The following is a 25183-nucleotide window of genomic DNA, read 5'->3' on the forward strand; positions in this document are numbered from 1 at the left end:
AAATTCAACAAATGCACCTTTTTATTAGCATTATAATGGTCTACGTATCTCGACGAAGGAGTCAACACACAAGGAAGATCATAAACAAGAGCTCGACCTATCCTTGAGCTCGACCTATCCTTGATGCCATACGCGATGACGTCACCGTCCTCTCCTCCTATCACAAACGAATGCAGCTGCGCCATTCCTCCTTTGTCCATTCAGTCAGGCGAGCTGAACGACTCTCTGCGGAAAGGTCCCGGGGAGCTGTTAGATCGACCGATAGCGTCCCAGTCGGGTATCGAGTTATTTTAAAAAGAGCGGAGATTTCGTTTGTTGAGATCGGATAATTCATTATCTTAGCTATTCGCAGCAAGATCGGAGTCCGTCGTGGAGGCAAGCCCAGCGCAAACAAACAAAAAAAAAAGAAGAATCAAAATGGAGGACACAAAATATCTCCCGGAGCTCCTCGCTGAAAAGGACAGCTTGGATTCATCATTCACGCACGCCATGAAACTCATTTCCGCAGGTAAATTTGACGAACGTGTTAGCATGCTACCTTAGCGAGGCTAAGTACGACTAACGCGGGGGTCTTGCGGCCCACGGAGGCCCGAACAATGGTGCTAATAGCACGTGGTTGTTTGGTGTGTGTCGGGCCTTCGGCCTCGGAAGTGTCTGGTTTGCTCTGTTTCATCACCTGTAAACGTGAATTTCGGTTTACAATTGAAGTTGTTGTCTGTGGAACGTGCATAAATAACGTATCACCCGACATATCGATATTAAGTTGGATGCGTGAGGGACGAAAGAGGCTCTGTTTAATCGAGCTGCCCCATGGAGGCTTTAATCTATGTCTAAACTGAAGTATAAACCGCAGCTCATGCGTCCCGGCTGGTTCGCCATTTTCATCTGTCAATTCCGCACGCTTGGACGAATCTCTCTGCTCGTCTGCAGAGATTGAAAGGCTTCAGAAAGGTGAAGTCAAGAAGGAGCCAGAGAAGGAGACCTATCTGGACCTTTTTGCTACCAGGAACCACAAACTGAAGGAGCGGGTTCTCATCCCCACAAAGCAGTACCCGAGAGTGAGTGACTTCTATTATGCAGGCCGCTGCTCTTGTTGTTGATGCTATGTTTTCAGTCTCCGTCGATGGCGCCATCTCACCACATTCTATTTCCTGCAGGTCAACTTTGTCGGTAAACTTTTGGGGCCTCAGGGCAGCACAATCAAGAGACTTCAGGAAGAGACCGGTGCCAAAATCTCCGTTTTGGGTAAAGGTTCCATGAGGGACAAGAATAAGGTTCGTCCAGAGGAGATGGTCTTGCATAAAAAGATTTTCAAAGTGTCCCTGCGACTCCCCGATTTGGAGTTTTCATCTTTTGGTTTTGATCTATCGATCAGGAAGAAGAGCTGAGAAAAGGTGGCGAGGCCAAATACGCCCACCTGGCCATGGAACTGCACGTATTCATCGAAGTGATGGCGCCCATACCGGAAGCCTATATGCGCATGGCGCATGCCATGGAAGAGGTCAAGAAGTTCCTTATCCCGGTATGGATCCCAGGAGACTTCCTGCATGCCGCTTGGGGAAACATTTTAATGCGCTTCCGATAACATTCCGCATTCTCAGGAAAGATGCGGCTTCTTTTTCTGCAACCGACTGTATTTGTTTTTTATCTTGCCTTTAGGAACCCGGTGAGCATGACCCGTACATGGATCCTCACTTCCTGAATGGATCCCAGGACGGTTCTGGCAGGGGTCGGGGTGGTCACCTGGGCCGGGGACGAGGTGGACCTGGTTCCGGAGGACCGAGGTAGGGGATACTTTTTGTCGTGGAATAGTTTGGCTATGGTCGCATGTTGTGTTTTAACACCCTGGCCTACCGTGCGCAGGGGGCGAGGGATGCCACGCGGGGGTCCTCGGGGAGCGATGCGTGGCGGAGCTCCACGCGGAGGACTAGGACGAGGCAGCTCCCCCAGGGGTGCTCCGTCTGGTAGAGGTGGACCGCCGTCCGCCTCCAGCAGAGGAGGGACGGCTTCTCGTTCCAGACCCCCTGCGGCTGGAGCTCCAAGGATGCTCCCCTCTGCTGCCATGTCCCACCAGCAGGGTCCCGCAGGGTCACAGTCCAAAACCGACGGCTACGAAGACTATGTAAGTCTTGGGAGGTTCCGTTTCGTTTACACCGCTGCTCGTACTCGGCGGCGCTGTTGAGGTTGTGCGTGTGCAACGCGAGGTCGTTTTGGCGCGCTTGCTCTCGCCTGACTGCTGCTCTCTTCCTTTGTAGCCTTCATATGAGGAGTCGTATGCAGAGCCTGCCTATGAAGGGTACGACAGTTACTATGCTCAGCAATCTGCGCCCACGTAAGTCGAACACAATCTGGGCTTCGCTCCCATGTCTGACGCGTTTATATTCAGAGCGTCATTAATTGCCGCAGGGATACTGAATACTATGACTACGGACATGGGGAGGCCCAGGAGACGGCGTATGAGGGTTATGGTAAGATGATGGAATTATCGCCCTCTCCTTTCACCACTTTGTTACCGTGCTGGTCTGACTTCCGCTTGGCACCACTTGGGATGTTGAGTTCTGTCCTTGTGTGTTTGTGATCTGTCGTCGTAGCTCAAGATGAATGGGACCAGTCCTGGTCCAGCACCGGGGTTGGAGGCAAAGCCGCCATGTCCAGGCAGGCAAAGGGATCATACAGGGAGCATCCCTATGGAAGATACTGAACGGCTACTGGGTAGAGAGTTGCCGTGGCAACTGTCTCAAATTGTAACTCTCTTTTCAAAAGTAATTTCCCTCTCCTCTGCTCCTTTTTTTTATGTTTTTTTTTTTTTTTTTTTACTCGATAGCTAAGTTTCGTTGGATGTATCATAGAGCTGGAGGAGAAAGTAATTTTTTTTGTTTATATAATTGATTAACTGTTTCCATTTAATGTTTCAGTTGTATAGTTGAGGTCATAGTGACATAAACCTAACAAAGGAGAAAAAAAAAGTAACATATTAGTGGTATTTCATGGTTACCATTCCAGTTAATTCTTCTTGAACAAAACAGAATTGTGGCGATGCACTCCCCTCACCGGCTGCATTTATTTTATTTTTAAAGTCCCTCACAACTGGACACAATTATTTGCCGTTTTAACTAGAATAGACTCGGCCATCAAACTCGAGCTGTTTTGATTGCAATACAAATCTAGGTTTGTGTGCAACTCCAAAAATACTATTGAAATGTATTTGACCCCCCCCCCCCCAAAAAAACAACTTCTATTTGACACCCTTTACAATTGGTAATATTATGGTCTGTCATATTACTCAAAAACCGTTTATGACCAAATAAATCTTGTCAAGCTTGAAGGATTAACAGTCTTACTGTTTGCAAGAAGATACAGCCAACTCAATATTTTGTACATAACCTTAGACAGCTGTGTTTGCTTTAAGCCGTGTCGTCTCAAAATGCCTAATGCTTGTGTATCTTTTGCCTAAATAGAATTCTAAATACATCCAAAATGTTTTTCCTGCAGTGCGTGTTTCAATAAAGTTTTTAGTTTCATTTAAGTCAATCTAAACTTGGTATTTTGCCTTTGTTGTGCCAAAGGAATGCCCTCATTTGTGAGAACAAGGCACTTCTCGCTGGTTCTCACCATCGCCTCATTGGTTTGCACCAACGTTGAGCTATCTGTATGTATACACGTTAGCCTGGCCACAAAAAAGAGAAAAAAGAGCAGTGTTTGACTGAGCTTATCCTCCACCTGTCTTCCAAAATACCCCAAATAACACATGTAATGTCTCCTTCAAAAACAAATAAAGCTCATCATTTCTTGAAGTAATGTGCTGCCAAATACGTACTTTGACTTGATAGTGTTTGAATATGTATGTCATTAACCTGAAGATAGTGCATCTATTCAATCTCAAGAAAACCATGTTATCTTCAGCCATTTGAAATAACTGAATTTCAACAGTATTTCAAATCAAGCTTGCAGGGATCTTACTTGACTTTGATGCAAAAGTCATGCTGGCTGGTTTTTATAAAAGAAAAAAATCGCAGAGGAGAGGATTCTAAAAGCCAAAAGATCGCCACAAGAAGGTAAAACTAACCCCAACACTCATTTGTTAGAATTTTTTTTATTTTTTTTTGTATTGTTTTCTGTGCAAAACATCAAGTTATGCAATTCATCGTAATAAACGTCAAAAACATTGAAGTACAAAATTATGCTATCTGTAGTTATTGCGAGCAAAAAAAGCGGTACAAAACAATCAGAAATGGTTGTGATGCAACTCTTGCTCAAATAAAAACCTATAATTATTTCATTTCACTCAATACTTAACAATTTCCATCTAGATTTCTGTAGAACGTAATGAAAATTACTTGTTGCACTCCCAAGCGTTAAAACATCCCATTGGTGGATTAAACCAAAACTTTCAGCTTGAGTTGCATGATATTTTAGTAGTTTAAAATTCACGTTGCATGTGTGTTGTCCGTTGTGCACGTAATGTTTCCGGTAAGTACAAGAACTCATTCCTGTTTTCTGTTTTTAGGTTGTCAGAACTGTTGGCATAGTAAGCACGCTGAGCGCAGTCTTGCCAGACATTTAAGGTCAGTGGAAAAGCTTGCAGAGGTGCTTTTGGCCTGAATTTTCCTCCTGTAATTCTGTCTCTTGTTTTTTACAGGTCCTAAAGTTCGTGGAATCAGCAGAGGATAAGGAATATGTGGGGCAAAGAGCTTTTGTCCCACGAGGGATTCGTGTGGTTTTGTATTGCAGGTCAATCCTGACTAAATGCTCTTCAGTACTATGTAGATATTTTTTTTTAATGTCTCCCTTTTTTTTACTTGGTACAATGACTTATTTTTTATGAAAATAAAGTTTTTATTCTAATGTATTGGGTCTTTTTTCTTCTGAGATTTGCACCACTACTTGACGCCAAGGAGCAGTCGTTGGCTCCAGTAATCTGACGCCTTCTGAGACGTGTTCTGATGCTGTTCTTTGGGGGCATTGAAACAAAGTTTTTGAATCATTGATCGACGTGGAGGAGGCAGAATCAGGAAGCATATGAAGACTTGCGGGGCGGGGGGGGGGCTTGCTTGTTGGCGACTGAACAGGTTATGATGGGATCCACCATCGGGAGATTTAAACGTCTCAAGAGGAAGCAGACACTTTAATCTTGTTGTATATCCACTATGCAATGACAATAAAGGCTTTCTATTCCATTCTATTCTATTCATTGGCCAATCCAAAAATGACAATAATCCTCAAACCGCCAAGCTTTGATCTTGGGGATGCAGCCGTTCAGCAGTTTGCTGTCACAGATACCGGCTGAAATCCGATTTGGTTGTAAACATCTTGCAATTCATGCATTTTACTAAACGTTTACGATGGTCACTGAATAACAACGTTTATGAGCGTTTCAGTAAATCAAGGTCGAACAGTCTTTCCCAGGTGCGCATGCGTGGTCGGGGGGGGGTTTCCGGTCCTCTTGGAGAGCGTGTTTTTTTTGGGGGGGGGGGGTTCAATCGGTACAGGATTCAAACTTCGATGGACTTCGTTCAATAGTCAAAAACTATTCTTGGAGAATAGGCGACACCCCGTGGAGCAAATGTTCCAAAAAAACAAAACAAAAAAGTTCCCATCGTTCTCATAGAACTGCTTAGATACACAATATTACCTATAATGTCCACACAAACACACACACTATAAAAATGATGCCTCAAATCTGTATCAGTCGACATGTTTAATTCGGAAGTTCAGTATTAATTAACAGCCTATTATTAATTAATTATCGACCCTGCGGGTGAAATGTCCCTTTAAAGGACTCTCCTCCCACAGGTTGCTAATGCTAATGCTAACGCGTCGGCGGCTAGCCTCACGTCAACAATGACTCTCTTCGAAGCGTTCAAAGGAAAACTCGCCGGTATTTCAATAAATACATTGATCGCGTATTCCTCCTAACTTAGTGCTTGTGTGGAGCAGCGAGTATCCGGCCGGACGCGGCGCACGGTAAGGTTGCGCTCTCTTGTCCAGCCTGTTTGGTAGGATGATAGAAAGTTTAGCTAGCCGCAGCAGCTGTTAGCCGAGGCCTCGGCTGTGTTTAGACCGAAGCATGGCTCCGGTAGTCCGGGCCGCCTCCCGGGTCGAGCTGAACCGGCTCCGTTGAGCTGAGAGAACCGAGCAGAGGGCGAATGCTTCAGCTAGAAAGTACCCAGCTTCCGTGAAGACACGGAGATGCTACGCAGCTAATGGTAAACAATGCACGGAGGTAGCTTCGGATCGATACTGGAGAGTTGTGCAGATCAGATGGTCTGTTTGAACGTTTCCAGTGATTGCACGCACACGCACACGCACACGCCTGCTGCTTTTTTATGATCTAGTCACCGACCAAAAACAAACGTGTTCATTGGGAATGTTTACCAGGGTTGTGTGTGCCTTGAGAAAATCACCTTTTTGTTTTGTTCCTTAGAAACTTTGAATATTTTCTTCATGGCGTTAAATTATAAAACAAAGAGATGCAACAGAAAGAATAAATGTGCAAGCGTCTTACACTTTTTTTTTTTATGCGACTCGCTAGACTAATACGACATTTTGCACAATCAATGATCGGTATTGATGGCAGCAGACTGGTGCAACCTTTTTGGGTGACGTCATCCAGTGTGATAATTTACTGTCCCCTCTTTAATGACGAGCTGCTGCTGATTCTGTGCAGGAGGATGTCCATCGCTGCCACATCAGCTCCAGGTGTTTTCAGGGGGGGGGGGGGGGGGTGTTTAGTTCACACCTGGCTAATCCGGTGTGAAGCCGTTCTAGTAGAAGTAGATCAGATGTAGTGAAAATGGAGTGGATGAGGGACGCTCTGCGTTTACACGATAACCAGGTTGAAAATGCGGAGACTGTCGGATGTGGGAGACGATCTCTCTCTCTCTCTCTCTCTCTCATTGCGTCTGACTGTTTCCGTCAACAGGTGGACGATCCGATCGGGAGGGTGAGGAGTCATTTTAACTCGCCGTCCGGCTGGGCAGCGGGGGGGGGGCGTGTCTGTGATGGCCGGTGGAAGGAGAGGGGCAAACCGCGCCACGTACTGCAGACCTCCGCTCGGCAACGAGCCGGGCTCGGTCAGCAACGGAAACCACTCCACCAGCTCCCCCGTCACGGGGGTGCGGTCCCGTGCGAGGTGGGCGTAGTTGGGCTCAGACTTTAGACTTTAGCTATCCTCCACTGTAACAGGATGATGTTGACTACAAGCTTTTTGCCCCCCCCCAGGAATGGTTCCGGAACCTGCATGTCCAGCCCCCCGCTGGCCGCGCAGACCGTGATCCCTCTGAAGCACTGCAAGATCCCGGAGCTGTCTGCGGATCGCAGCGTGCTCTTTGAGCTGCATCTCTTCTTCTGCCATCTCATCGCTCTCTTTGTCCATTACGTCAACATCTACAAGACCGTGTGGTGGTACCCGTCGTCACACCCTCCCTCGCACACGTCGCTGGTGAGGGCTTTGGCGTGTCGGGAAGGGCTGCGCGATGTGAAAATCGATTGTTGAACTTTTTGTAGCACGTTTTTTTTTTTTTTTGTCGCAATGGAGCAATAATCCATCAATGTTATTATTTGCAGAATTTTCACCTTATTGATTATAACATGCTGGTGTTCACAGTCATCATATTGGCCAGGAGGTTGATTGCAGCGATTGTAAAAGAGGTGAGGACGCTTTGATCTTTCCCCGTTTTAGTCCTCGGTGCCTCCGCCGAACCTGAACTCGTGATGCTTTTCACTTTCGTCCCTTTTGAGTGTTGAATGAAAATGAAATGACAAAGTCCTGCTGATGCATATCAATGTTTTAACCCCCCCCAGGCATCACAGAGTGGGAAACTTTCCTTCCCTCATTCTATCTTCCTCGTGACGGCTCGGTTCGCTGTCCTGACGCTGACGGGCTGGAGCCTGTGCCGGTCCCTCATTTACCTCTTCAGAACCTACTCTGTCCTGAGCTTGCTCTTCCTCTGCTACCCGTAAGTATCTGCAGGAAGGACAAACGAGCTTGTTTTTGTACCAGTTGAGAGAAAGTTGCTGCTTTTCTTCCTCCCTACCCCCCCTCTGCAGATTTGGGATGTATATTCCATTCTTCAGGCTGAACTGTGACTTCCGACAAGCAGGTCCACTCTCCCCGATAGCCAGCATTGGCTGCAAGGAGGTGGGCGGCGGCGGCGGCGGGGGGCGGGGCAGGGACTACTTGACTGTGCTGAAGGAGACGTGGAAGCAGCACACCAGCCAGTTGTACAGCGTCCAGCCCATGCCGACGCACGCCTGCTGCCTCTCCCCGGATCTCATCCGGAAGGAGGTGGAGTATCTGAAGATGGACTTCAACTGGAGGATGAAGGAGGTGCTGGTCAGCTCGATGCTCAGCGCTTACTACATTGCCTTCGTACCGGTCTGGTTCGTCAAGGTGAGGACGTTTGGTTCTTCTCCGTCCCACCGTCGTACTCTACTCGTGGCGCTTAGGTATTCTTACCCGTGTGTGTCGTTCCCTCCCCCCCCCCTCAGAGCACACAGTATGTGGACAAGCGGTGGTCGTGTGAGCTTTTCATCCTGGTGTCGGTCAGCACCTCGGTCATCCTCATGAGGCATCTGTTGCCGCCTCGATACTGTGACCTGCTCCACAAAGCCGCAGCTCACCTGGGCTGCTGGCAGAAAGTGGATCCCTCGCTCTGCTCCAACGTTCTCCAGCACATGTGCGTACGACTCGCGGTTCGTTTTCTTTTGCATCCGTACGAGTCCAAATCCTGATCTCGTTCTGCTGTCTCTCATTGAACAGATGGACAGAGGAGTACATGTGGCCGCAGGGAGTTCTGGTCAAGCATAATAAGAACGTATACAAGGCTATGGGCCACTACAATGTTGCAGTTCCTTCAGATGTGTCCCATTATCGCTTCTATGTGAGTCTATGTCCTGTAAATCGGCACTGTTTTGAAAAGGCACGTTTGTCTGATGACGTCTCGTCTCCTCCTCCTCCTGCTCTTAGTTCTTCTTCAACAAGCCTTTACGAATATTGAACATACTCGTCATCCTCGAAGGCGCCATGATATTCTACCAGCTCTACTCGCTGATATGCTCGGAAAAGTGGCATCAGATGATCTCCTTGGCGCTGATCCTCTTCAGCAACTACTACGCCTTCTTCAAGCTTCTCAGAGACAGAATCGTCCTGGGAAAGGCGTATTCGTACTTAACCGGCTCGTCAGACCAGAAAGTCAGTTAGGCTCAATAGGCAATTATTAGAACAATGCAGACATGCATCAGCGCTGTGTATTTTTTCTACAAACTGCATTTTGTGTCATGTTTTGTTCTGATCTGCCATAATAAAAAACACAAATATTTTTGTATTGCCTAACCCTGTTGAAAGTTTTATTTTTGTCCAAATTAAGTTTGAAACGCATCAGTCTGGGAAGCGTTACAAAACCGTTTCTACAGCTCGGGGATTCCACGAATCCAGAATGAAACCATATCTACAGATGGGGGAAGACTTTAGTGGATCTTTCCAGAGGTGGCCAACCATCCAAATGTTCTCCCAAGACCACATTGTCATTTGTCACCACTAGAAGAAACACTCAAGATGCTGTTGACCTCTCTCGCCTCGGCAAAGGTTAACATAATGTGGCAGGACCTGAAATGCGGTTAAATGCTTGCAACCGGTCCACTGTGGCTGCACAAAAGCACTTCTGCAAAGAAATCTGTCAGAATTCCTCAGTGATGTCTGCGATTCATATATCCAGCTACCAGAACCAAAAATGTAAAGAACATGTTTACTCGAGTTGCATTTGTTTGTTACAGTAATTGCATAAAAATAGAAACCAGAGTGGGTCTATATTCCATTCCACTTACCCATTGGTTTCGTGAGATTAGAGTAGTATGTCAAAAACAGATTTATTTTACAAGGTTTCACAGAAGCCATCGGACGCGTCGGCTTCAGACAAACTCTTTAATCTGATGTTTAAACTCATTTTATTGTTTGTATATTTGGAAGATGGAATATTAATTCCTCAAACTTGGACCAGATGGAAATTTAACTGGAAATAAAGCGACTTTAGCGTGCTGGGATTTTGTCATTACAGTACTCCCACGCCGTGTTTAAAACAGATTTATATCTAGGAATAAATATGTTAATGTATCAATGTATCATTCTGGAGCATCTGAACCAGGACGCAGCATCCTACGTCCGGCACCTGCGCAGTTGCGCACGCAGCGCTGCTCCTCTCCTGGACGCGTAAAGGCGCGCTGGCCCTTTAAGAAGGATAAAGGCGACGGCTCGTTCGAGCCAGGCGCGTCGATGCTGCGCGTTTTATTATAGCACAATTGTTTTTAACCAAACGTACCAGAGATGTTTAAACATCAGTGAGCTTAAAAATGGAATACACCGAAACACGGTGAAAGACAAATGTGACGCCGCGGCCAGTCGGTTCGCTCGCTGGTGCGTTATTGATTCGGTAAGTCTCACATTTGTGTTATTACAGGCGACGAAAGGCGGTCTGTGCAAATGAATTTAATAATACGGTGGAGCAGATTTCTGTTTTTACCCAAATATTATATATATATATATTTCCCAAGGAGGATTTCAGCGCGTAAAGTTGCTGTTGTGTGTTAGTGTGTGTGTGTGTAGTAGCCATCTTTGTATTCCAGTTTGAGTGGAGACTGCCGCATTGTTTGTGAGTATCACATTATTCAGTGGATCTATCCGTTATTCCGGAATAAAGCGTTATTCCGACAGGCCCGACCGCTCCACTGATGGAACAGCTGAAGCCTCTATGTCACTTGACTCCATCATAAAATAGCACATGTATATACGGTAGTTGGAAGCAAAACTATTTGATACCCACTGAATGTTAATGTTTATTGTTAGAATAAAAAATATATTTTATTTTGCATTATAGCCAAAGCGGACTATCCCTTAACGGTCCCTTAAACACAAGCGTCTCCAGTACTTTGTAGAAATCCTTTTGCACCATATTATAGCAACGCTTGATTTGACCTCATTCAGGTGCTCTTATTTTTATTTTATTTTTTAATTTTTTTGCAGGTGCAGTTTTGACATGAATTTGTAAAAGCCGCACTGATATTTCAGGTGTAATTGTTTTTTGCAAATAGCTGATAAATAATATACTTTGACAAAAGTCCTAATCGACATTGGAGCTGAATAACTTTGCTTGTGAATAGCAAACAAGGAACAACGGCAAAGTCCAAAAGATTAATGGAGACCTGTAATATTACATTTAATAGGCATATTTCAAGTACTGACTTCTGTCTTAACTTAAAGCGTTTTTTCCGGTCGCTCGCTGAGTCTAGATTTATCTGATATTCCCACTCCACTATCCACCATCGGCACGTCTCTACCGTGATGCAGGACATTGATTTTCTCTTTCATCCATCTGCTTAAAAGCCATAATATGCATTAGTTGCATTTATATAACGTACACAGTAATACACTTAATGGGCAACACGATGGTGCAGTGGTTAGGGCGGTTGCCTCACAGCAAGAAGGTCGCAGGCTCAAATCCAACTTGTGTCCTTCCTGTGAGGAGTTTGCGTGTTCTCTCCGTGTCTGCGTGGGTTCTCTCCGGGTTCTCCTACTTCCTCCCAACACCAAAAACACCAATAAATAAAAAAAATATATATATACAAACTGTGAAACCCCCCCCTACAAACTAAATTCAGTCTTTGATACTTCTCTCTCTTCCTGTCACTGTTTATCCTCCCCTTTGATCGTTCTGTTGAGTGATGAGACGATCTCGGGATTCCTTTTTCTTTGCAGAACGCGAGTCCCGGCCTTTTTGGTTGCTCGCCTTCATTTAACAAGTTATGATGGAAGACAAACGCAAAAAGCGAAGCCCGAAGGTGTCTCTCCCTCAGCCTCCTCCTCCACCCATCAATCCTCGGAAGCTCTCCGTCCTGCCCGCCAGCAAAAGTGCCACCTTCTCTCTGGGCCTGCCGCAGCCTCCCTCCCCCAAGAATAGAGGCAAGTATAAGAGATCCATCGGAGCGGCGGGACAGCCCAAAGAGGTTTTCGCCGCCGTCGTAGCTCCGCCAAAGACCACCAGGTTCGTGTTTTAACGGAACAGGAAAATCGTGTTTTGAGATTTGAACTGTTCTCAGAACTGCAATTCGGAAAAAAACCTTCCTAACCTTCTATCTTCAATGAAATGGCCATGTGGTTGGACATTCCAAGTATTGAAGGCTTCCTATATAGATTGTTATTTGAGATAATCTATTTCAAATCCAACTCGGGGCCTTCCTGTGAGGAGTTTGCATGTTCTCCTGCCCGTGTCTGCGTGGGTTCTCTCCGGGTTCTCCGGCTTCCTCCCTCCACCAAAAACACCCGTGTGTGTGTGTGTGTGAATGATTGTCTGTCTCTGTGTGGCCCTGCGATGAACCGGCGGCTTGTCCAGGGTGTACCCGGCCTCTCGTTCATAGATCCCTGGGACAGGCTCCAGTAGATCCCGACCCACATTTCGGATTAAGCGGTTAATCATTGTTTTTCCTTGTGATCTGTAAGAATCCTTCTAAAATATTCTGGGTTCAGAATCAGATGATGCTCCAGATCAGGCTCCTTTGGCCACGCCCTCCTTTTCCTAAATGTTTCAGCTGTATCTGTTCAGAGCTTTCCTGCAGCCAGATAGACAAACCGATACTGCTATTGATGATCTGTGGCTGTCTGTGTTTCCTCAGGACCCACAAGGAGAAGCCCAGGGCCCCCCAGCCAGCAGGGCCCAGTAAGGCGGTCCAGTCTTCCCCCCTGCAGCACTCTTTCCTCACAGACGTCTCAGATGTGAGGGAGATGGAGGGAGGCCTCCTCAACCTGCTCAACGACTTCCACTCAGGCAAATTGCAGGCTTTCGGTAAGATAGCCTCGAACGCAGATGCCACCGAGATAATATTCAGTTTCAGGCTGAACGCCAATCCAGCCGGGAAAAAAAAAAGCAGCTTCGGCACACGAAGCAGACTGAAACCAAATAGCGTCGTGCTATCTTCTTTTTCTTTTTTTTTACGCGTCTCATGCAACTGAAAGAGATGAAGGAAACCCCACCCGTTTGGACGCATCCGTCTGTTTTCTAGGTAAGGTGTGCTCCTTCGAGCAGCTGGAGCACGTCCGCGAGATGCAGGAGAAGCTGGCCCGACTGCACTTCAGCCTCGACAGCCACGTGGAGGAGCTTTCGGAGGACCAGAGGAAGTGTGCGTCCGACCACAACCTGGAGCACCTCCTCTGTAATGTAAGCGCGGCAGCGCGGCAGCGCGGCATCAAAGGTGTCGGCTGTATCGGTGCTTCTGTTGATGAGAAGTGAACAAATGTCCGCTGGTTTTATGGGGTCGATTTCAACTCGTGCATCGAGCTCAATGCATTTTTCAGCTGTTCAATAACTTTCAATTCAGAGGTTAAAAAAAAAAAGAAAAATGACATAATATCAAATAAGGAGAGAAATGTATTTATTGCCCCCGATTTTATTAGTGTCATGCGATATTTCAACAGGGGAATAGTGCAATAGATTACACACTAAAAGTACTTTAGGTTCTGCGTTTAAATGTTAATAGTCGCCCAGGCACAAACATTGACGCTGAAGCTGTGATGACTAATCGTGCAGCAGAGCAGGCGAGCTCGACTGTTGACCTGAAACGCAGGTCATGCCTGATTGCATTCGGGGACGTGTGGCCTTGCGCTGCCACGTCATTTTCCATTTCTGCAACACACTCCCCGTCTGTTTTGTTTGTTCCTGCAGCTGGAGGAGCTGAGCACGTCGATGTATCCTTTCCCGACTTTCGGCGACCTTTCGTCGATGGGAAGCACCCAGCGACCTGTGCGCAGAAATGTCAATTGCCAGTTTGGCAGTTCAAAGTCTTTTTCCTCCGTGTGAATCTTTAACGTGTCCGCGCTCAGACAGAAGCTGCACCTGGCTGAGAACCAGGACCCGCCAAAGACATCCGGTCCCTGACAGAGCGAGACGTGGAGGATGGCAAACGGCAACTCTCATCCTTCTCCAAACATCACACCCAGACCCGGTTGCTATGGCGTCGACCCAGCTTGCCTTAGATAACAGCATGGAAAGATTTGCAGGACCGGCGGAATATTTCCCCACTTTGGGAACAATGGAGCAGACGATTAAATGGATGCTGAATTAAGAATATGAAACCCCTGGTTGACGGAGAAAAAGCTGATCAAGTGTTTAATGAAGAGAAACATATTTCAGCCTTTTCTCGACCTCCGTTAGTGGATCCAGTTCTAGTCTGTGGTTCTCCCGGTTTTCATTCTAAAGCACAGTTTCAGAATTTTTATTATTACATGTCACGCCTTGTCTTTTTTGGCCCTACGTAGGGATTTCCTCTGCTAAGCAAAAGAAAAAACTACAGCCGCACTGTGGCGAATTCGATAACTTAAAAGGGAGTTTTTTATTCTCCTGTTACTTTTCTAATTCTACTAATTCCTTTTTTTTAAGTTTAAGACTGGAAAACAGTCAGGATTCAGTTAAAGTAGGGCTAAACGTTATTATATCTGTGTTTCTAAGGGGCATGTTGAACTATTTAATTGATGAACTAACATATAGAACATTATTTATTTTTTATCAGTGTGTATTCAGCTGTTTTGCAGACCGATGGTTTAAAATAGCAATTGATCATTTTTAGTGCTTTGAAAAGCTTTCTGGCTTTGTTTTTAATGGCAGCTGTAAAATCGCCCGCTGTGAGTTGGAGGTAAGAGGGACCCCCGCCCAGCAGACGAGAAATGGCACACAGCTCTGAAGAAGAGTCCAATTTTAAAAAACGGCAGCTACTTGTGGGAGTTGGAACTTTTATTTTCATGCTTGGCAGCGATTCCCATTCAGCATTCGTTTCCATAACATAGTCAGATTATCGATCAGCCTTAAACATCATCCAAGGGCTTTAGCCTGGATCTCAGATGATACTTTCTGGTTTCTCTTGTCAACGATTCTTGTCTGCAGATTAGGTCATTGTGTTAAAATATTTCTGAGTTCCTGTAAAAAAAAAAAAAAAAACCCTGAATACTTGCATAATTTCTGGATCGGCTCATCATTGCAATTGTACTTCAGTCCTCTGCTTTTTTATAATGCATTAAGAGAGACAAATGATCAGCCCAAACTGCAGATCTTTTCCCATGCATGTTTCTGTATCTATTAATAAAGTCAAATGACTAAGCTGTAATGAATATTAGTGTTTCTTGTACTGTATAGCATTTAATTCGCCTCAGTGCAATAAAACGTAGGACAGCTCTCCTTCTAATCCCAGAGAACAACATTTGAATGAGACGCCTGGAAGATAGTTTTACAGAAATAAAACACTTTATTAGTCAGTCTGTCTTTGCTTTTTATTCACAAACAAGTCCAATATAATTTAACAGCCTCAAAAGAGGCTCCTTGAAGACTGGCACGATACTGAGGCAGAATTAGAATTGCTTCTCAGGCGACGGCTTTTTCCCCCACGATGTTCGCACACAGGACAGTTTGTGCAAACCAAGTGTTGACGTATACATACATATATAGCTCTCCTTTACAAAAATATACAGCTTTGATACAGCCAGGAAAATGTAGTCATGCAAAAAAAAGATACAGAATCAGCAAATCATTAAGAGGTCACACTCTATAAATTATATAACATGTCGATATACAGCATGGGATTAAGATAATACTGTGCAAATACACATCTGAGCTGTACAGAAATTATTTTGTACTATTATTAATCTCAATTCACAAATCTTCCAAACTAAATGAAACATCTTGAAAATATCACATCACATTTAATGAAACAGCAAAAAAAATGTCCCTGTCTTTTGTGCATTTAAATTTTACATTCTGCAATAGTGTCTCTGATTTGTCTCTATAGTTTTGAGTTTTAGTTTAGGGTATGAAAAGAAACAACTAGTGACAATCATTGGATTTCAAAATCTAAAACCCGTGAAGTCTGCCACAATAACAAGTTACTTTTTCAGAGTGCGGCGAGAGCAGGTTGAGCGTGTCAGACCTGACGTCGTTATTGTCCGTGCTCCCGTCTGTACCAGAGAAAATCTCACTGAGATAGGAATAAGAACTCCTAATTTTTAAGGACCTTCTCTTTGCTGATATAAAAGTGCAGGCACTGTAAGAAATGTAGAACACCTCTGTCTTCAAGTAAGGACATCCAGATGTCTTCCAACATCTGGATGTGTTTGGACTCTAATCTTTAGGAGAAGGCTCGCAGGATCTCATTTAAACCTTTATGGACGGTTGCAGGCTGAAAAGCGGCACAGTCAACCAGGCCTTGCCCCATCTGGGAATAAAGGGCTTGGCACAGGTTAGCGGTAGCAGCCCTCACGCTGCCACCTCGGCCATGGACGGAGCCGCTGCGGCTGGAGGTGCCCAGGAGGTGCCAAAGCAAGGGCAGCACCCACTGCTCAACGAGCCGGGGTTTACGAGGGTAGAGCTCCATCACAAGATCTGGAGAGGAGGTGAGAGGGGGGGGGGTCAGTCAGACATGCAAGCCAATTCACCATTCACTTATTAAAACAATTCTACAGTACCTGCAACCTTTCCAACCAGGTCCACCTTTGCTTTTCCATTTAAAAACTGAGCCTTGGTGCAGAACGGCTGAAGAAGAAATACATTGTCTGTTGAGGAAGCAGAGAGAATCATAAAATCAAAGACAAAATCCTCTAATGTGACCATTAGCAGAACTATCTGAAGGCTCAAAGTGGGTACCGAGATGTGAGATTAGTGCGCCGATTGCTCCAATAGCAGCGGAATAGATGCTGCTGCTCTTGGAGTTGAGGTGATTGTCCACGACCGCTGGGACGAGGATGTTGACCACTTGAGACAGATTGTTCTTCAACGAGTGGACGATTTTCTGTAGAGACTCCAGGGCGTGCAGGTTGACCTTGCGGTTGGATTCTTGCAATCTGGCCCTGAAGGCATCAAAGACCTAAAAGACGAGAAACCGGAAGCGGAAACAAAAAGCGCTCGGAGATGCAACAGGACCAGGCAAACTGAGAAACGTTGACGGCATTTTAAAAAACTGGCAAGTACTTACCGGGAATATACTATTGATGACGACGCTGGGGTTTTGCCGACAGTCGGCCGCTAGCTGGTCGATCCCCTTGATTCGCTCCCTGAAGTCCTTTGAATCCAGCAGACCTGAGATCTGCTCGACGTATTCGGCCTTGTCAGCCACACTCTGATGTTTGAGTGTTTGAGATCTGCTGCTGTAATGACTGTCAGACTCCCTGCGGTGGGGGGGGGGGGGGGGGCGACACACATTCAGTGGATACTGCCGCTGTGTAAATGGTGGTTGTCATTTATTTACACTCACCTGTTGGTCTGGTTGAGAGGCTCCCTGGTAAGAGATGAGGCCCTGACTGTTCCGCTGCCTTTCAGGGAGCGCCTACCTCTGGCCGACTGGGTATCTTGGGGCATCTCGCCAAGACCCTAGGGAAAAAGAATCTCCAGTAAGATGACAGCAAAAACTCCCAACGTTATAAACGCTGGAAAAAAAACAAACACCACTGCACCTTTGTCTTGAGAGTGAAGACGATCTCTCTGACAGTCGGCAGGTCTTTGGTGAGGATGTATTTCTCCAGGATCTTGTCAAAGTCCGGGTGGGATGAGAGGCAGAGCAGCATCCGTCGGCCAAAGTACCTGTGGGTCGAGCCACATAGCGCTCAGCGGTGAGGTCACGTCCCCGTGTCTGCTGCTGCACATTTGGTTAAGTGCTCTGACGTATTTTAGCAAATGAAAACCCCCCCACTGTGATCAGAATGCTCAGGTGTATTATTATTAAGCATCGTAAAACAACTGCTGTACTGCAGTAGTATTAAAGAATGTCTTTGTTTCTCTGCTTTTATGACTCACAAAACAACTCCGTTGAACAGATACCCACAAGAGAGGCATCCAGCATGGCTCAGTATTATCCCCTCTGACAATGTCAACAGAAGGTGAGTATTATGATTCTGCATAATACTCTGTAAAGTAAAGTCTGACCTGTAAAGTACTCAAACAGTGACATTTTTGTCCTCTTTTCTCCTCACTTACAGTTTTACTTTCTGTTAAACACACCGGCTGACGCAGATTATTTGTGAATCGGCTGGTTGACCCCCGACCTCCTGTTTCTTACCATAACACAGACCATATCAAAGAACATCAGGAAAAGATCCCGGTTTCAAAATCTGCTAAAGTCATGGCGTCTTTATACGTGCCTGGCCTCCTGGGAGGAGTCTTGTGCAAGTTTGGTGACTGCAGGCAAGATCCTGTCGTTGAGGTCTGTTCCTCCGGAGAGTAGGCGGATGGGACCAACCTTCTCGACCAGATTAACCAGATGCTGAGCCATGCATTTTCTCACCGCCGCATTGATGTGGCTGTTAGTAGATGGGAAAACAATTCAGCGATCAGAAATTGAAAGTGCTAAAAAAATACCCCTAAAGTTGTCCAAAAACAGCAGTTTGCTGTGTACTTAGACATCTACTGACCTGAGTCCGCCCGAGAGTAAAGCGCTGATGCTCCGGGTGGGCGTGCAGTGCTGCACCATGCAGGCCAGCGCACCATTCACATCGTGCTTGATGAAGGTGTTGCTCTCTGTAGATTTCTGCAGTAAGACTTTAACTGTCGCTTCCAGCTCCTGGTCCATTGCTTTGTTCAAGTGGGTGAAGAGATCGCCCAGTGTGCACACAGCAAACCGGGACACACCCGACCTCAGGTTCTTCACCTGAGCCGAGATGGGTTATTATTAATATCCCGTTTTAACGGGATCATTCCAGCATAAATCCATTAGGAAGAGGAGCTAGACGGCGACCTATTTGATCAGATTAGATGCCAGTGTAAAATCAGGGTGAAATCCAACAAAACAACTACCGGTGCACAATAGAGAGAGAGAGAGAGAGAGCTACTACCTCCTGAATGAGAGACAGGCAGACATCATGAAGGCGGCCCTGGAGGGACTCTGAGTGGAAGAGAGCCAGACTGCGGAGTAACGTCATTCCCTCAATCTTCTTCTCCCTAAAGTTAAAGAAGAGAGTGTGATTTTTCAGATTCTATGAATTTATAGTTCCTGAAAAGTGTGGCTCCTTAAAAAGTACCGGATTTCACAATATATAGAAAAACTGTGATTCCATTCTTTTCCAGTAAGTGTGAAAATACACTTTGATACTATTTGATAAAACTCTCCAGAATGTGTTCGTTGAGTTTTCAGTTGACGGCTCTTTTTCCTCACAGACCCCGGGGGGGGGGGGCTTAGATGCTGTGACACGTCGTATCTACGGTAAGTTCGTCTCACCAGTTTTCAGAGTTGAGCAGATCTAAGCTCTGCATCAGAACCAGGTCAGGCTTGGCACACGGGCACAGCTCCAGAGGCTCTGCAGGTTTCTTCTTCTGTGCCGTGGATGCAGGGGACAGCTCATCTACATGACCCATCAGACACCACACACACACACACACACACACACACACACACACACACACACGGCTGTAGCTTTCGGTTCTGAAACAATCTGTTTGTGTGGCTGCAACAATCAGAACAAAACATTGCTGCACATCCGATGGCTTGATTTTTTTGCAAACGACCTGGTTGATCTGTTAATGCAGGGAGATGCTGCTAAATGATAAGCCTGATGAAGGTTTCAGATCCACTAACCAGCGCTATGGGACAGCGATGGCCGGGTCCTGTTGAGGCTAGGGGCCCTCCTGAGGCGGGAAATGTTCTTGGTGTTGGGAGGAATTGTGGGGGGGCTAGGCTGGTGGGGCGGGGTGAAACTCTTGGCGGGGCTTTGAGGTCCTGATGGGCTGACATAACTGCTGGGGCCGATGGGGAGCTCGCCGGCGAGAGGGTCTGCTTCGCCGTCTCTGTGACTGCCACACGGTGAATCGCTGTAGATGCCTGATGAGGGACCAGTGGAGGATCTGGACACAGAACGGCCCTGGTCGAGTGACAAGGCAACTCCTGGACAGCTGGGGGGCACTGCGGGGCCAAACATACCTGAGGAGCATGCAGGGGGGGGGGGGGGGTGTCAGATAAGAGTAGCTAATTGAATGACAACCATGCAAAAAATCTAGAGACTGACTTCTTCCAAAGACTACCACAGGCTTGTCTGTGGCCGGTGAGTTCCTGCTGCTCCGGCTCTGAGATCCTTAGAATCAGTGAGAGGAGAGCATTTATTACACGACACTACTACTACCAGGTAAGTCCTGGCGAGAGGTCGGCTCCATTTCTCCGACCTTTTGCAGGCTTCAGCGCTCTAAACGATTCCCGAGCAGCTGGTCTGACCGACGGAGGAGCCGTTCCTGGTGTCTCTTCTTGGCTTTTGATGGTTCCGTTAGCGTAGAAGACTCGCTGCCCAACGATGCCCACGTCTGAAGACACTTCGTTCCTCTGACACATTCCTTGATTAAAACCCAAATAAACCATAATAAATAAGATGAACAAGAGCAATAGAAGAGGTGAGCCAAAAACAACATGGTCCATGTCCTACCTTGAAGGCTGCTGAAGTCCATGGACACGGACGACCTCAGCTTTTCAGAAGGCACCGGAGCAACGTGACGTTTCACTCCTGAAAAGGACGCGTTTCCAGAGCTGCTGAGAGAAAAGGGTGTAAACCTGCTTGGCGTTGTTCAGCGCTTCCCCACATTACTGTAACGATCTATCTCGACATACTCTAGTTAGACTGATGTATTCTTAAATAGTTATACAGTACGTGGTGCATGCTAGTTCCACATAAGACGACAGAATGCAGATCCTTCACCTGGTTTTGCTGTCATTGAAGCCGGGGCTAGCGACGGAGCTCAGAGTGAAAAGGCCGCTCTCCCTGGCCGAACTGGTGAGCATGGGCGGGGTCTGTGACGGTGACGATGAGTCCAGACCCAGATCCAATCTCACAGCCGAGTCGGGGCTGTCCGGATCCAGATCTGAACTATTGAGGGGCACTTTTGCCCTCTTTTTGGCAGCACTGTTTCGCAAAGAGCGCAAGGAGTTGAGCATCTGTGAGCAACATCAAAAATAAAATAAAAAGCACACGTTACAATTATCACCAGAGCCAAACTTCATCCATCTGTGCCTTTGTCTACCTCCTTCATGTCCAGAGGATCATCCTCTTGAGGAACTTGCGCGGCAGCGATGCCGTCGTCAAAGTCCAAAGGAAGGTTCCTCTCTAGCTGATAATTCTGAGGGCTGCCCGGACCATTGGGCCGCTGGCCATTGTGAAACTGAAAGCCACGCTCTGCTGTAGGGATGACCGGTGAGAGAGACAGCGTTGCCCTGGTGCTGCTCAGGGCCCGGCGGAATGATGAAGTGGAGGAAGAACTCACAAGGGAGGCACGAAGAGGCCGGGGAGAACACCTGCTAAGAAGATCGTCTCCTGAACAGGAATAGAAGAAAACAAAAACCCTGACGATGCAGAAAAGATGGCGACCTTTTCCCCCGTGCGGCTGCGTCGCCACTCATCCCCTTCTTTACCCTTTGCTGTTCCTGCCGTGTCGCTCCAGGGGCTCGCATCTCTCCGATGAGGGCCGGACTCCTTCTTGTTGGGCCACGTATTGGACATAGAGAGGGACGGGTCTGCACATCTGCGGGACAGTGTCGGAGTAAGAATGCCTCCTGGAAGTGCAGCCAGCGGGTAGGAGGGCAGCAGGAAGGAGGAGCAAGAGGATGGGGTGGGGTTTGAGGGCAGGGAGAACGTCCGCTCAACGCTGGCGTTCCTTGAGAGCATTCGTCCCTTGGGCGCCACTGTCAGACAGCGAGGAGGAAATGTGTCACGCTTGATTATTCCCTGATTTGCTCTGCTTCTCTTTGAAGGAATGGAAAGTTGTGAAAGATGAGCTACAGCCTCCATACCAGCATCCGTGTCCGTTAAGATGGTAGTTTTGAAGATGTCCGGGTCCAAGTTGAGGCTTCCACTTCTCCAGAGACGTCTTCTGGAGGATCGGCACGTCTGAGGTTCTGCAGAGCCTGGACGGGAAAGTCCCAAAGAACAATTTGCACTATAAACCACACAAATATTCGCCATGACAACCAGTCAGCTGTTCTCATCACCTCCTATTGGAATACATGTGAGTGTAATGAGAGAAGTAAATACTGGCCCGTACTGAAGCTGGGTACGTAGGTCTCCGGACTCCGCTTCCCGGACAAGGGAAGGAAATCCTCACTCGCCCGCTGTTAGAAGGAAGAGAATGATTTCTACGACAATAAAAGCTAATGTTGAAATAAACAAACAAATGCTCTAAACAGACAAAGGATCTATTGTGAAGTCAAAGTCATTTCCGCTGCACACAATGTGATCGACACTGATCAATGTGTGCTTGGTGGTGAAAGCAATCAACGCCAAAGCTGTGATGAATCCACGTTTACACGTAACTATCGGTGATATTTATTAACCCTGGTTTTTCATGCCCTCCTCGGTAACCATGCTGACGGTAATACGGTTGCTGGGGAAACAGGCACCGCTGCAGACACAAGGTTTTCCATGCGGCGGCTCTGGATCATAGTTTCCATGAGTCGATGCCTCATGAATTATGCTACCGTGCTCTTCTCATATATAGTGGACATGATCAGAATTAGCGCTCGTGTTTAGCAAATCGTGAATTTTGCATCCTTTTAACGCAAAACAAGGCGCAAAAGTCTAAGGATGATCCTGATTGTAATGAGACCTATTATAATGTCAGAGGACGCTAATCTCTGAAGCAATGACGTCACTGTGCAGGGGAGTGAGTCACCGGCTACATTTCAGGCAGGAATAGTGTCAGTGATGCTGAGGTGTCTCTAGCACATTCAGTCTATCTATATTAAACCTGCCAACAGAGAGCGAGTTCTAAAAATAGCAAAAACAATCAATATCTGGACAAAGTGTTCCTGATGACCGGTTGATTGAAGGAAGGGGGGGGGGGGCTCACAGATTTCAACACACACCGCCCGCCTAGTGAGATGCTTTGTGGCGGCCCCCACCTGTTCGGAGCGTTCCCCGTTAGGGGTCCCGCATCGCAGGCTACTCTCAGCGGGGGAGAGGTTCGCCATCTCCCAGGGCAGTTTGTTTTTCCCTTTGCCGGCGCTGACGATCCTCCGCTGAGGCGGGACGTCGTCAGCGAGCGAGCCCAAGCTCCGGGCGCTGCTCGCCCGCCCGCCGTTCATCACCCAGTCCAGGTCCGCTCCGGAATGAGGGGACGACCGCTGTCCCGGCTCCGGCGCCACCAAGCCGTACTCCACCGTCCCGTCCGGGGAGAGTTTGGGAAGGACGTGCCTGGCTCTTCTGGCTTGCACAGCGGCCACGAGACCCTCCGCGTCCTCGCTGAGCTCCACCATATCCACGGCTTTCATTAGCGGCTGCTTCTTCCCTGCGTCGAGGCAATAGTCAAAAACGCTAAACAGCTCAAGAGTGGCAAAGCGGACTTTCCTTTTGCCGTCGACCAGACAGGGCGCAACCTGGAAACAGAGCTTCGGTATGTTGAACTCCTTCGGAGGATGACTGAGCATCGCTGTCAAGATGATCGTGAGAACATCTTCCCGGACCCTTGAATTCTTGTGCTTCAAGTTGCCGGTGACGAGGTCCAGTATGTTTTGCGGTGCGACAGTTTTCGTCAGCTGCCTGAAGACATTCAGGGATTCGTTTCTGGTGACGGTGCGAGCGTCCCCCAGAGCCTTCAGAGCCACCGAGACTATTTGCGTGAAATATTTCTCGACGCCTGCATCCAACTTCTGAATGAGCAGGTTTAAGATCTGCAAGGTGCCGTGCAGTACTTTAAAATTGCTGTCATCCAGAAGTCGCACGAGGAAATCGACGAAGTCCTCAATACTCCGAGATGGGACTGATTTCAGGTCCACTTCTGAAAGGATGCGTTTGAGCTCTTCCACCCCATTGGTCCGATTTTGGTAATTCTTCAGGTCCAGCAGTCGTTCGTGTAACTCCTGAGGGATCAATCCAGGTATCATTATGGGTGGGTCTTCAGGACGTGGTCAAATTTGGGAATCCAAAGCTGTGAGGACTATAATATTTCCTCTTTAGTCTGTCCTTTCATCGTTTCTGGGGGACGGAAAAATCCTCTGCCGATTGACAAGCTGCGAACGCAGAAACATAAAAAAGCAAGCATGAAATACTCGGAATCCCTCAGCATAGTTACATTTTAATGAAGAAACATTTAAAAGAAACATCAAAAGACACGAGAGAAATAGAACACGAGTATAAAACGTTTAGTGAAAAACACTGAACATGCAAACCCTCATTTGAGACAAAAAAAACATGTTAAATTAATGGAACCAATTGACAGTTGTGTGAAGAAATAATATAAATAGATAAAATATTAAATTCCTTTTATGTCCTGTAAATAATCCATCCAAATCTACCGCTAGACAGAAATCTAAAGCCTAAAGTTGCGCATCGAATACATTCCTGGTTTTAAACTGTTTTTATGTCAGTTTTTTTTTTTACACTATTTTTATTGTTGCTTTTGTAACGAAACGAACAAACTGTTGTTGTTTTTTTTTTTTTTTTTTACCACCGGCAGACTCAGGAATGTAATTAGAATGCAACGAACGCGACATTAAAAGCGGATTTACGCGCTGCAGCCGCGTCACGTTCTGTAAATAAGTCCAGCGACGCTGCGCGTCCTCGGGATCTAATATCGATCACGAGTGGACGCAACCACTTGTGGCTGATCAGTGGAGACAACGTGACGCGTTCCTGCTGGAAAGTTAAGCGGCGTTATTTTTGCCAACCTCTCAACATTAATTTCCGTAAAGTGTGTTATTTGACGCCAAATTACGCATTCAATTGGTTTCGACCCTTGGCTAATCGATAGCTAACTGGCTGCTCCGGTTAAATGCTGGGGCTGCGAGCAAAGTTAGAGACATAGAGACGTTTGTCTCTCGACTCACCGCGTCCCGGTGTCCGCGCCAGCGCGCATCTCAGAGTCCACGGCATCGTCCCTTCTCTCTGGGTTTAGGCTTTGCTTGCGCGTTGATTTTTTTGGGGGGGGACGGTATTCTTCTCAGAGAGGAGATGAGCCCACGCAAGACGTACATCGAAGATGCAAAATGGCGAATGTAGCAGCGAACCCAAAGGCTTCCATGGTGACGCGCGTCCGAGGCTCCCCCAGCCCGGCGCGGTGAGGCGCCTCACAGCGCCGGCGACTACTTTCAGAACATTTCTTCCGACGTTCGCCCGAATAGGGATGAGAACATTGTTTTTTTTATTAATTTGGACACAATCAAACATTTATGTGTGTGTTTGTGCTGTTTTTTT

General features: G+C 46.9%; 4 protein-coding genes across 5 annotated transcripts; 3 read left to right on the top strand and 1 right to left on the bottom strand.

The window, feature by feature from the left end:
• Positions 1–209: 209 nt before the first annotated feature.
• Positions 210–4839, top strand: khdrbs1a (KH domain containing, RNA binding, signal transduction associated 1a). Of its 2 annotated transcripts, XM_068751684.1 has the most exons (11): positions 210–508; positions 931–1058; positions 1158–1274; positions 1376–1522; positions 1660–1784; positions 1864–2122; positions 2256–2332; positions 2407–2468; positions 2592–2762; positions 4508–4565; positions 4640–4839. In XM_068751684.1, exons 1-9 carry the CDS (start codon positions 418–420, stop codon positions 2699–2701), a joined length of 1116 nt encoding a protein of 371 aa, XP_068607785.1. In that variant the 5' UTR covers positions 210–417; the 3' UTR covers positions 2702–2762; positions 4508–4565; positions 4640–4839. The 2 variants fall into 2 exon arrangements, with proteins under 2 accessions (XP_068607785.1, XP_068607784.1); XM_068751683.1 differs by lacking the exons at positions 4508–4565; positions 4640–4839 and adding an exon at positions 3567–3798.
• A 987-nt stretch (positions 4840–5826) lies between these two features.
• On the top strand, positions 5827–9331 carry tmem39b (transmembrane protein 39B). The gene is made up of 9 exons (XM_068751802.1): positions 5827–5964; positions 6923–7132; positions 7222–7441; positions 7567–7650; positions 7804–7958; positions 8050–8392; positions 8491–8678; positions 8762–8882; positions 8969–9331. Exons 2-9 carry the CDS (start codon positions 7002–7004, stop codon positions 9200–9202), a joined length of 1476 nt encoding a protein of 491 aa, XP_068607903.1. The 5' UTR covers positions 5827–5964; positions 6923–7001; the 3' UTR covers positions 9203–9331.
• A 2468-nt stretch (positions 9332–11799) lies between these two features.
• Positions 11800–13922, top strand: ccdc28b (coiled-coil domain containing 28B). The gene is made up of 5 exons (XM_068751803.1): positions 11800–12035; positions 12664–12833; positions 13051–13205; positions 13710–13732; positions 13868–13922. The coding sequence occupies exons 1-5, from the start codon at positions 11800–11802 to the stop codon at positions 13920–13922; spliced, it is 639 nt and encodes a 212-aa protein (XP_068607904.1).
• A 2236-nt stretch (positions 13923–16158) lies between these two features.
• Positions 16159–23874, bottom strand: LOC137907924 (TOG array regulator of axonemal microtubules protein 1). The gene is made up of 20 exons (XM_068752286.1): positions 22894–23874; positions 22038–22104; positions 21787–21900; positions 21409–21678; positions 21021–21310; positions 20699–20934; positions 20429–20529; positions 20175–20339; positions 20021–20086; positions 19594–19935; positions 19237–19360; positions 18854–18959; positions 18434–18669; positions 18164–18322; positions 17480–17606; positions 17281–17396; positions 17002–17194; positions 16674–16893; positions 16496–16582; positions 16159–16412 (listed from the first exon to the last, which is right to left on the bottom strand). Exons 1-20 carry the CDS (start codon positions 23872–23874, stop codon positions 16159–16161), a joined length of 4254 nt encoding a protein of 1417 aa, XP_068608387.1.
• Between the last annotated feature and the right edge of the window lie 1309 nt (positions 23875–25183).

The sequence above is a fragment of the Brachionichthys hirsutus genome, chromosome 18 (genome assembly GCF_040956055.1).
Source record: "Brachionichthys hirsutus isolate HB-005 chromosome 18, CSIRO-AGI_Bhir_v1, whole genome shotgun sequence".
Taxonomy (NCBI): Eukaryota; Metazoa; Chordata; class Actinopteri; order Lophiiformes; family Brachionichthyidae; genus Brachionichthys; species Brachionichthys hirsutus.